This window comes from Saccopteryx bilineata, chromosome 3 (genome assembly GCF_036850765.1).
Source record: "Saccopteryx bilineata isolate mSacBil1 chromosome 3, mSacBil1_pri_phased_curated, whole genome shotgun sequence".
Classification (NCBI taxonomy): domain Eukaryota; kingdom Metazoa; phylum Chordata; class Mammalia; order Chiroptera; family Emballonuridae; genus Saccopteryx; species Saccopteryx bilineata.
Genome location: NC_089492.1, coordinates 215212740 through 215225112, shown reverse-complemented (window position 1 = coordinate 215225112; position 12373 = coordinate 215212740). Strand labels below are relative to the sequence as shown.

General features: G+C 41.2%; 1 protein-coding gene across 1 annotated transcript; it reads right to left on the bottom strand.

Moving 5' to 3' along the window:
* Positions 1 to 840: 840 nt before the first annotated feature.
* Positions 841 to 7431, bottom strand: GNG5 (G protein subunit gamma 5). The gene is made up of 3 exons (XM_066268787.1): positions 7214 to 7431; positions 3560 to 3703; positions 841 to 1154 (listed from the first exon to the last, which is right to left on the bottom strand). Exons 1-2 carry the CDS (start codon positions 7292 to 7294, stop codon positions 3578 to 3580), a joined length of 207 nt encoding a protein of 68 aa, XP_066124884.1. The 5' UTR covers positions 7295 to 7431; the 3' UTR covers positions 841 to 1154; positions 3560 to 3577.
* Between the last annotated feature and the right edge of the window lie 4942 nt (positions 7432 to 12373).

The window sequence follows — 12373 nt, the reverse complement described above, 5'->3', positions numbered from 1 at the left end:
CCTGGTCAGGTCAGAAGGGTCAATTTTTTAAGCAGAATGGCTTATCAAGGACTTAAAGCAAAGTTGCAAATCACTGAACTCAATCTTCGGTTCCTTTTTTCTTGCTACATTGTACCTCACTGCACTGTATTGTAGTACTCCATTGAGGAATTCTCTCAAGCTCTGAGTTTATATGTTTCTAACAGAATTCTTACACTGTCTTTTTTTCTACTATCCTTAATAGGAGAGCCACCCTTAAGAAGTAAATAACTCCAATGTAATGCTAATAACCCCCATACAAAGGAACTTATTACAAATATTTATTATTAAAACAAAGTTAAACCTCCTGACAAGGTGGTAGTGCAGTGGATAGAGCATCAGCCTGGGATGCAGAGGACCCAGGTTCGAAACCCAAGGTTGCCAGCTTGAGCGCAGGCTTATCTCGCTTGAGCGCAGACGCATCTCGCTTGAGTGCGGGGTTGCAGACTTGAGCATGGGATCATAGACATGACCCCATGGTCGCTGGCTTGAGTGAGAGGCCACTTGCTCTGCTGTAGCCCCCTGGTCAAGGTATATATGAGAAAGCAGTCATTGCAACAAAGAATTGATGCTTCTTGTCTCTCTCCTTTCCTGTCTGTGTGTCCCTATCTGTCGCTCTCTCTGTCTGTCTTGGGGGGGGGGCACAAAAGCAAAAACAGAAAACAAAGTTAACCCTGTAATAACTCATGAATAGCAACTAGTTTTATCAGCAACTTCCTCTTGACTCCTAAAAGAATAGAAGTTTGCAAATTACCTTTATTTCTCTAGAAGTCTTGGAAATGCATGGCACTAGTTATGTGAGAGAAGTTGGTAGAACACTGAAAAAAAAAAACCCATGGTGAAAATGGAAAAATTAGCATTTAGTTGAGGTGCTCAAAAAAAATTAATATAGTATATTACCAATAATTAAGCAAAAAAACTTTTATAGGTATTTTATTTGCTGCTGCCAGTGTATATAAAATAATTACCCTTGTGAAACAGAAATTCGTGAAAATTCAGAGAGGTAGATGTTAAGGACTGACAGAAGCAGAAGTTTTGTGTAGTATGGCACGTGTTACAGGAATAAGCTTTTTGTACAGGCTTCATATTTCGGTCTCTTTGAATATTCTCCAGCCATGAAAAGTGGTTTAGAACACCTGAAATGAGAAAAAACAAATTAGGATAAAATGTCAAAGAACTATTCAATTAAGTAGAATTACCTTACAACCACTGAGCACCTCATTTACAAGTAATACAGTACTTAAGATAATTCATAATTGTTTTTTAAAGAAAATGAATAACTATATACTCTGGATCCTCGTTTTTAAAAAAACATTTCTCTTAAAGGTAAGAGCTAACTGGTTATTTCTAGGTATACTGATCATGGTAATTTGTGTTTTCCCTATACTAACTGTTGATAAATTAACTTGGTCTTTTTTTTTTTAATTATAAAAAACCATATACCGTATTTTTAGCTCCATAAGACGCACCTAGGATTTTAAAGGAGGAAAATAATAAAAAAATATTCTGAACCAAATGGTGTTAAAATATTTAATAAAATACCGTATTTTTCGCTCCATAAGACGCACGGGCTTTTCCCCCTTCCACTTTTAGGGTTAAAAGTGTCTCTTATGGAGCGAAAAATACGGTATATGCCCTAGCCCAGTGGTCAGCAAACTCATTAGTCAACAGAGCCAATTATTAACAGTACAACAATTGAAATTTCTTTTGAAAGCCAAATTTTTTAAACTTAACTATACAGGTAGGTACATTCCTTATCAAGGTAGCGCCTGCACGTGGTATTTTGTGGAAAAGCCGCATGTGGCTCACAAGCCGAGTTTGCCAACCAAGGCCCTAGCCCAGTAGCTCAGCTGGTTAGAGCCCTGTCCTGACACACCAAGGTTGCAGGTTCTATTCTCAGTCAGGGTACATACAGGTATCAACCAATGAATGCATAAATAAGTGGAACAACAAATTGATGTTTCTTTCTCTCGCTCTCTTCCTCTTTCTCTAAAAAATGTCTGAAAATCATCTTTTTAAAAGCTATGAGTATAAAGACTGAACTGTAAATTCTTTTCATGCTACTTGCTGTGGACCTGGGACCACCAGCATTAGTATAACCTAGGAGTTTGTAAGAAACAGATTATAAGGCTTCACTTCAGACCCACTGAATTAGAATTTGCATTTTAATAAAGAGATACATTAAATTTGAGAAGAAATGTTTTTACATGAAAAAATTTTTTCCTAGTCAGAAGTGTTTCAAATATTAATATCTATACCAAGCTATTTTATTATACTGCCAGGATTCATAACCATTGTTTTACTTTGAAACCTGGGTTACTGTCCCAGCAATATTTATTTATAATCTTGATCAAGTCATTTAACAGTTATCTGCAGGCTCCTGTGAAATGTACACTATTAACTGCCAGTTAAGAGCTAGGCTTCTTAACAGTATTTTATATCAAATGAAAATAAGCTATTTTGTAAAAAGCATACAACTGGGACAGAAGTTGTAAAAAGATCTTTAATAACCCATAAAAATACATAATTCCCAAAAACTGCCACGAAGAATTAATACCGCCATAAGCAAGGAACTATTAAACTTACATAGGAACTAGAGTGTTAAAAATAATTACTTCCATATTGAAAGGAAAACCTGTTATTGAAAGGTACTTTTGTTCCCCAGTGGTGTTTCAAAAGATCTTAACCAATCACTGTATTTACTGGAAAATATGTTGTACTTATACAAACTTCCTGGACACTCCCAAGTCTACAAAGCTTAATCTGGGAGGGCACAACTACGTAACAAGGTATTTTAGGAAGCAGCTTCCTGGATTTTGAAGAGTTAGAATGTTTGTAAAGGGTGTGTGCCATACAGTCTCTCTTTTTTTAAAGCACTATTAGTTTAAGGTTGCTTCTCTTCAGTCAATACTACATAGTGAGTACACACCCTGACTAAAGTACTATGGCTGTAGAAAAGGGAGCATCCTTAGGTTACATTTTAAATTGTCCACAGCATGTTTTAATCTCACACTTCTTTTGGACTAACATGTTTTTGCACACACTGACAGGCACAGATTAAAATTTGGAAGTCCGCTTATTTATCTCATTTTCTCTTGCATTCACAACTCCCAATTTTTTGATGCCCTCCCTATAGCTGAATTCTATTAGAGCAAAAACATCAGAACCAATCCAAGTCAACTGGTAGTGCTTTAAGTCATCCCCATAAACACCAGATTTTTAAAAAACTGCTACTTACACAAACTTAAACCAGTACTTAGGGACCTCAAAATACACCAATGTTTTAAAAAGTAACATGGCTTGTCACAGCAGTGGAATTTTCTAGTAACTCTCCTATATCCTTTATGGTTATTAAATAATCTATTTAACCCTTTTTATGGTAAAATGGCAACAGTACTATAAATCAGTAATTCCATCAATGCTCACTTTCTTCACAAAACACCAGAAACTTGCAGTGCGAAACAAAAGTGCAAAGGCGAAGAAAAAGACTTAACTACATACTCGTGCAAGTGCGGTTTTGTTTTACTCTAGGGAAACTTACCTTCAAAGATTAATTTCACTACAAAAAAGAACAGACTTTCTGGGGTCTGAAAGGATTTGTACTTGAAGATACTCCAGTCAGCAGGGGGTCATGTTGTGCATTCTGCAGACAGAATTGTTTCAAATCTGCAGCTGCCTGGGAAACCTATACATAAGGGGAGGGAGTGGGAGGTGGTAAGAATGTTTTAAGGAAAAGGTTTCTCAAATATTTCAAAATATTTGCAATAAACACATTAAAAAACACTAATTGAAGGTCAACAGTCAATACTGGGCTCTTAAAGCATTACATTAAATAAAACTAGCTTATATTTTCCTTTGCTTATTACAAGCATCAAATGATTCAGTACAATTCCATTTATCTGCCAAGTACAGCACATCTTGCTAGTTTACTAATAAACAGACTGTTCAAGTGCAACCTTGGGGGTAACATCTTGCTTTTTAAATGCAGTGCAAATAGCAGTACATGCCATAGTACATGTTAAGCAAAAAAGCATTAAAATTCTAGCAAACTATTACTTGTCTTGAAGGCAGAATTACTGGAAAAATGCTGGTACTGTGAATGAATGTAATGTTCTAAATCCAAATTTAGTCCATTGTTTTGGTATCAATATCATCACCTGTTTGGTATTACAAAACTGGGCAGTGACAGCGTTCTGCTCAGTGTCAGGTGACTGAAAAGCTGATAACAAACTTCAGTTACTTTTAACTTCACTGAGTAGCCTGCCTTTAAGAAACTGTATATTTATATGCCTTAAATGTGACTTAGTAATTTTCCTACATGTATGCAATGCCACTCAAACAGGACCAAAGGAACTTTTATGGCTTTACAGTTTGTTTTCTTCCTGTATCATTTAAACATCAACTATTTGTATATATTCTGGTAAGGTGATACAAAAAAAAATGAACTGAATGGTTAAGGTGTAGAACACCAGAGACTAAAAGATGCCCAAAATGAATAAAATATCCTAAGTCTGGAATTTTGGTTTAGGAAGATGGGAAAAGTAATAATTTACTCTCCATTTTAACTCTCCTCAAGAAGGGTGAGAGCAGTTGTCCAGTCCAGAAGCATCACAGATGCTCTCTATATCAAGAAAGCCCACAGATTATTGCTATACACCAAACAACCTGATAAAAGGATCCATCGTCCTGAGATGAATCTAAACTGCTCTCACAACTAATTTGTATGTTTGAGTTCCACAGGTTTATTTAGCAACTTGGTAAAGTAGTGGTTTTACATTACCTAGTACCAAGTACTATGACAAACGGCCACTCTGCTCCCTCCAAAAAGAAGGTAGATATAGAACTAAAGTACAATTTTTCACAATCTTATAACTGGATTTCATTCACATTAACCAGCAGTGAAAATACAGTCAAGTATCTGTTCACTTTCTGCCTAAAGTGTAGTAAGCTCCAAGTTAACTTCCTTTCACAAACTTCTCAGACACCACTATGTGCCAAATACTTCTAGGCACCAAGAATACGTAAAAGCAACCAGGTCCCTGCTGTTATGGAGCTCACAGTTCTCAGAAACAAAGTTCCCTGGAGAGACAACAGCGGTTTGTTAGATTGTGACTTACAGGAAGGTGTCTCTGAGGAGATGACATTTAAACAGATCTCAACGCCCCTGAAATCCAGCCCCATAACCATCAGTGTGAAATTCATGATCAATGAGAATTCCAAGGAGTGAGGAAAAGTGAGGCAAAAATTCTAAAATTCAAGCTGCTAGCCCCTAAGTCACTGTAATAAGCAACATCCAGGCGGCTGAAACCCTATAATCCTGGCATAATTATTAGTGCCCTCTTTCACTCTGAAAAGTATCCTGGGTTGGCAATCAAGTAAGTATATGGTCATCCTACACATGGGAGAATTTGTCAAGCTTCTGGGATAATTTCTATCAACTATACTCAGAACATTAAACAGTAAACTTGTGTTAGCTTAAAAATATTACTGGGGAAAAAAGCGCTTAGCACAAAGTCATGGATTTAAAAAGATGCACAAAATGAAATCAAACTAACCACATTTTGTAACTCATCTGAAAAAAAAAAAAAAAAAGCTCATTTAAGGTCCCAAGGTAGAATGCCACCCCCACCCACCCCCAGTCCTAGCATCAGACAAATTGAGAACTCTAAAACCAAGTCACTTGTGGCTTTAATGATACCAACCAGAAGCCTCCTAAAGAATTAAGTATAGGGATGAAGGCATCACGTTGGGGAGTTATTGGAGGGGCTAATAATAATAATATTTCATAATAAAGCTTTAGTAGGACTTTAGTCTGAGAACTTCATCTTATTGTCTTTGGAGACTAGGGCTAATACCCCTACTTAACACTTAAGAGCTTTCAACCAGTATTCCCCCACCCCCGTGGGCCACTCCCATCTATGACAAAGGCATACCTGAATAATGTAAAGTTTGGTTAAGATACATGATTTAAAATTTCAAAGTTAAATCCAGACAAGAGATTAGCGAAATGAATTCCAAACAGCAATGGGTTCTAGGACAGGAAGGGGAATCCCACACCAAGACGGTGGGAATTTCCCTTCCCCCTGAGGTGGACACAATTAAGTTAGATTCCCTGACATTTCTATTTAAGGAAGTAGGGTAAATGGGAGACCAACTTACTCCACAAAACATTTCTGGAGAAGTAAAGACTAATCTGATTAGCACAGAATCAAATCATCTTGGAAAATGCCTAATTTTTGGAACAGAGTGAAGATTTATAGTCTACTCTCGTTTCTTTTTTTAATTAAAAGCGTTTGACCTGTAAAATAACCTGTACCAAAAGGAAGCCAATCCTCTTGGGATTTAAAAGTCAGGAGGAACTTGGAATAGCACATGAGTATCAGGCTGTCACATCAACACACACAAAAGTCTTTTCCCCCAAAGTAAATAACCGAAGGCAAGGTCAATGCTAACCAGACGCCAAAAGAAGTGGGATTAGTCCACCCTAATCACTTTTTGGAGGTATGCAGACCTGTAGATATCCCCAAGGTCAGATCTGGGCAAACCATGCCAAGTGGACACGAAATGTACGCTTTGTACGAGGTGGGTTGTACAGGGCACCAGTGGTAACCTTACCCACCGGAAAAGTTTCAAAAACACATACTTCTTTAACCTAGAGTTCAAAGTTATGCAAGACTCCGTTCTTAAGTATATGTGAGGTGGCTGAGAGCTAGAGGGAAGAATCTATTCCTAAAGAGAGTGGGTTTGGAAAGGTCTGACACAGAAAAGGAAACAAAAGTCTGTTCTCTATCAAAAGTCGGATAAAACCCTGTCGGGTAAGGAGAGACGCGAGAGGCTGGCAGAGAGGGCGGGAAGGGTGCGGGACGGCGCGGGGCAGCAGCTGTCGGCCGCGGTCCGCCGGGAGTCAGCACGGAGGGAGGGAGCGAGGGAGGAGGGTCGGAATGCGGAAAGCCGCAGTCAGCCCAGGGGCCAGCCCGCTTTGAGAAGTTATGGGGCGGAAGGTCGCAGCAGCCGCCCCCTAACCACAGCGCCGATCCACACCGCTAAGCCTCTAAAGCTGGCGGCCCGGGTCGCTGCGGCCACCGAGCTCGCGTCTTCCCCAAGGGAAGCGAGTCCCGCCCGCCCCAGCCAGCTCGGCCGCCGGCGGCCGCCCTCCGTCGCCTTCCCCTCCCCCTCGCCGCCCGCCCCCGCTCACCTTCACGCGGTTGAGCCCGGCCTCCAGCCGGAGCTGTTGAACTACTTTCTTCATAGCGGTGACACTGGAGGAACCAGACATGGTGAACGCGAGAGTCGGGCAGATTTGTTGGTAGTGGGTCGGTGGATGGCGAGTCCGCGAGGCCAGACGGCTGGGCAACTAGGCGAGAGGCGGGGCTCGGAACTTTGTCTCTAAGTTTCCGGTTCTTTGCCCAGCGGCTCCACCCTCGGCGCGCATGCGCGCCCCCCTCCGCCCCAGCCCTTCACGCCCGCGGGACACGAACCTGAAGGAGGCGGAGCAAGGGAAGAGAAGGGGCGGGGGCGGGCGGGGGGCGCGGCCGCTGCGGGACGCGAGCGCAGGCCACGCCCAGCGTCCCCCCCTCCTTCTCCCCAGAGGCGGATTTGAGAGTTAGGGAAGGGCTGTCCTTGGCCGCCAAGATCCGAGAGGGACTGTTAACAGGACGGGGGAGCAAAAGTCAAGCGCTTGAGGGAGTTTATGAAAGGCCTGGTGGCGGGGTGACAAAGAGGTTCGTCTTCCTGACAGAGGTGGCGGCAGAAGTTGAGGGGAGGCATGGGGAGAGCTGGGCCGAAGGGTGGGAGCTGGAAGCGCTGGGCGAGTCACGAGAAGGCGGCCCCACAGAGATGTATCTGTCTCTAAGTGACCCGACTTGGTCCTGTGGGTGACACATCCAGCAGCCGCCTTCCCAGCGCCTCACCCCTGAGGCCGCAAGAGGGCGCGGAGATCGCTCTAACTGACCGAGGGACCAGCCTGGTGGCGGGGAGCGGGGCTGCCGGTTCCCTGGAGAAAAGAGGAGCTTCTCACGGTTGGGCTTCTGTTGCCTCTTACTCTTGGTTTTCTGAAAGAGGTTGTGAAAAATCCAAGGAGCTCGTTAAAGATTACACTGTTTTCACCTGACCAGGCGGTGGCCCAGTCGATAGAGCGTCGGACTGGGATGCGGAGGACCCAGGTTCGAGACACTAAGGTCGCCAGCTTAAGTGCAGGCTCACCTGGTTTGAGCAAAGCTCACCAGCTTGAACCCAAGGTCGCTGGCACAAGCAAAGAGTTACTCGGTCTGCTGAAGGCCTGCGGTCAAGGCACATATGAGAAAGCAATCAATGAACAACTAAGGTGTCAACGAAAAACTGATGATTGATGCTTCTCATCTCTCTCCATTCCTGTCTGTCGCCATCTATCCCTCTGACTCTCTCTCTCTCTCTCTCTAAAAAAAAAAAAAAAGATTACACCTGTTTCCTGGTGTTACCTATTTCATTTGGGGGAGAGGGGTAACCTTATTTTACTTTAAAAAATAAAACTATTTTTTTGTTTAGGAAAAATTTGCTCTTTGTATTTCAGTTGTAACTTATTACCTGCTGCTTAAAATGGATCTTCAAAGGGCTTTTCTGAAGAGATAAAAGGATCAAATCAAACAAAATAGGCTTCGTTTCACCCAATGGGAAAGTATGTATTATGTCACAGCATTTAGGACATATGTCTCCTATTCTGTTGGGATAGCCCATTAACAAATATACTAATGGTTTCTGTGAATATGATCACTTCATTATTAATGCATTTCAAATTATTTGTACACTGAAAAACTTCATATATAATTTGCTCCATGTCAACAAAACCTGACTTATATACTGAACAATTTAAATTATTTCACAGAAATGTACAGTGTATTTTAGCATTATATATTTCTAATTTTTTTTTAAATTTTAGTGAGAGGAAGGGAGGCAGAGAGACTCTCACATGCGCCCAACCAGGATCCACCTGGCAAGCCCACTAGGAGGCGATGCTCTGCCTATCTGGGAGCCTAGTTCTGTTGCAGCAGGAGCCATTTTTTAGCACCTGAAGCGGAGACCATGAAGCCATCCTCAGCACCAGGACCAACTCTCTCTAATCACGCCATAGCTGCAGGAGGGGAGGAGAAGAGAGAGAGAGAGAAGCAAGAGGGGTAAGAGTGGAGAAGCAGATGGGTGCTTCTGTGTGCCATGACCGGAAATCAAACCTGGAACTTCCACATGCCTGGCCAATGCTCTACCATTCAGCCAACCAGCCAGGGCCAGCATTGTATTTAATTCATACACAATGGATGTAATGACTATGGTTATAAACCAAAGTTTGAATTCTGGCCCTATCTGCTGTTGATGTCACTGGACAAGCCACTTAAACTTTGCTGAGACTGCCGCCTCATTTAAAAGTGAAATAATAAAACTTCCCAGAGTTGTTTTGGAAGATGAAATGAAATTACATAAGTAATATCAAGTATCTAAGTAAATGTCACCTCTCCTTCTCCAGCAACATTTTAAGTTATACTTTTACGGGTTTGTTGAATAATCTCATTCATAGTTTACAGATTTGAAAAATTAAAAATAAATACCTTTACTCAAAGAATGTTTTATTTCATTTCACAGTAGCTGTAGACTATGCCTCTAAATTCTAAGTCAAGAACCATGGAATGTTAGTGTTATAAGGGATTGCAGGAAATATATAGTTCAACTTCCTCTTCTGTGAGGAAGAGTACTGAGGAATAAGCAAAGCCTGTGTTGTTTTAGGCTTAAATATTCTCAGAAAAAAGTTATGTGGTTTTTTGTTGTTCATTTTTAGTTACTGTAGGAACTGACCACAGAGTTTGGATTGCTATCTCAAATAAAGGTATTACATAAGTTTATGTAGTGTCCATCTAAAAAGGATCCAAGGCCTGACCTGTGGTGGCGCAGTGGATAAAGCATTGACCTGGAAATGCTGAGGTCGCTGGTTCAAAACCCTGGGCTTGCCTGGTCAAGGCACATATGGGAGTTGATGCTTCCAGCTCCTCCCCCCTTCTCTCTCTCTGTCTCTCCTCTCTCTCTCTCTCTGTCTCTCCCTCTCCTCTCTAAAAAAATGAATAAATAAATTTTTAAAAATAAATAAATAAATAAAAAGGATCCAAGTTTGGATAGGAAAGAAGAAAACACTTGAGTTCATTTTAAATTCAGTTGCCTCCTCAGTGATTAGCAATAAATACAGTTTATGAACTACCAATATCTCTTAAACAAGCTGTGTTTTTTGACCTAGCATTACCCTTATCAGCCTTGCAGACAGAAGGCTGTCTGCAATTTCAGATAAAGACAACCCCTGTAGTAAAAAACAATTTGACACAAAGAGAATCCTTATAACAATGAATGGCAAGAAAACACAACCAAGAAAGCTGTCATTTTTTGTTTTGTCAGCAGAGCATAGTCAATTGAAATTTACCTGAACTCTTCTTCACTTTATTCAATTAGTATGCTAAGTTTTTCAGTTTACTGGGTCTATACTCAGTATTTGCATAAGTAAAATACTTTATTCAAGTGTCTTGATTTATAGTTTAAAAGCTGAATCTCTTTTTTTATATAAATAAATTTTTATTTTAATGGGGTGACATCAATAAATCAGGATACATATATTCAAAGAAAACATTTCCAGGTTATCTTGTCATTTAGTTCTGTTGCATACTCATCACCCAAAGAGAGATCGTCCTCCGTCACCCTCTATCCAGTTTTCTTTGTACCCCTCCCCTTCCCCCTCTCTCTCCTCTCCTCCCCCTACCCCCCGTAACCATCCCATGTCTGTCCATGTCTCTTAGTCTCGTTTTTATGTCCCACCAATGTATGGAATCCTGCAGTTCTTGTTTTTTTCTGATTCGCTTATTTCACTCCGCATAATGTTTATCAAGACTCCACCATTCTGCTGTAAGTGATCCGATGTCATCATTTCTTCTAGCTGAATAATATACCATGGTGTATATGTGCCCCATCTTCTTTATCCAGTCTTCTATATTTTTTTTACAGTGATTAAAAGCCTTTAAGCAAACTCTTGGCCAATACAGCAAGAATCCATAAAAGAGTAGTGTCTTTAACATGTTCACCAAGTCCAAGTTGGCCCCATCACCATACCAAATTCCTGAAAAATGCAACCCAACCACAGTTCAGTCTGTTAGGAGCTGTCACAGGGAGCAGGAGTCCGGGAAAAGTCCACATCCAGGAAAAGTCCTTATGGCACTGGAATTGTTGTCACCATTCTATACTTTGCAGCTCATGTCCAAGTCCCAATGACCGCTGCTTCTAGCTGGTAATGATTCAGATAGACGGGAAAAGCCATCTGCAGCTTGTGTGGATATGGAGCTTCTGTTCTCCTCTGCCTGGACAGATGAGACCAGGTTGCTTTTCCCTGGGGCTCTGCGACTGTGGCGTGTTAAAGAGAACCTTGGGATACACTAAGCTGGGTGGCAAAGGTAGATTCATAATAGAAGTTGGCAAAAGGGGGAAAGAGAGCTCTAAATTAGGAGTAGGTCCCAGCCTGAAATATGAGTGGGGCATTGAGGTAGGAGGGATAAAGGAAACACTATATATTAAGCAAAGAGGCAGAAAATAGGACTATCAACACCCACAACAGAGATCTTTGAGGGAAGAATAAAAAACCTGACTATTCAGGCAAAACATAGTTAAGTGGCCCTTTCTCACTCTTTTTTTTTTAACATCTTTATTTTATTTTATTTTTTTGTGGCAGACACAGAAAGAGTCAGAGAGAGGGACAGATAGGGACAGACAGACAGGAAGGGAGAAAGATGAGAAACATCAATTCTTCATTGCAGCTCCTTAGTTGTTCATTGATTGATTTCTTATATGTGCCTTAACCAGGGGGCTATAGCAGACCGAGTGACCCCTTCTTCGAGCCAGTGACCTTGGGCTCAAGTTGGTGAGCCTTGCTCAAACCCGATGAGCCCACGTTCAAGCTGGCAACCTCGGGGTTTTGAACCTGGGTCCTCCTCATCCCACTCCAACACTCTATCCACTGCACCAATGCCCGGTCAGGCTCTCACTCTCTTTTTTTAAGGGAAAACTCACAATTCTGATTTTTTCTCAAAGAGAGACTTTATACTACGGTTTTTACAGTCACTAAGCATATTGGGGTTTGGAGAGTGTGGGTGATGTGCCCACCAATATTAAGCAAGTTTGTGACAGAGACAAGACTGGATCTTAGATCTCTTGGTTTTTAATCCATTATATGTAGGTAATATATTTGTTTCGATGGAGCTGCTCATGTATTGGAGCAGTAATTAGTTTTTATAATTGTGTATGGATCTAAAAGGAAATTCACTTTGTTGGGCATATAAAATAGATTATGTGACCAGGCGGT

Excerpts from the sequence above, each read along its gene's own strand:
- GNG5 (XM_066268787.1), bottom strand. The coding sequence starts at position 7,294 with ATGTCTGGTTCCTCCAGTGTCACCGCTATGAAGAAAGTAGTTCAACAG. Across the intron at positions 3,704-7,213 it reads CCGGGCTCAACCGCGTGAAG|GTTTCCCAGGCAGCTGCAGA; the intron begins GTGAGCGGGGGC and ends CCTTATGTATAG.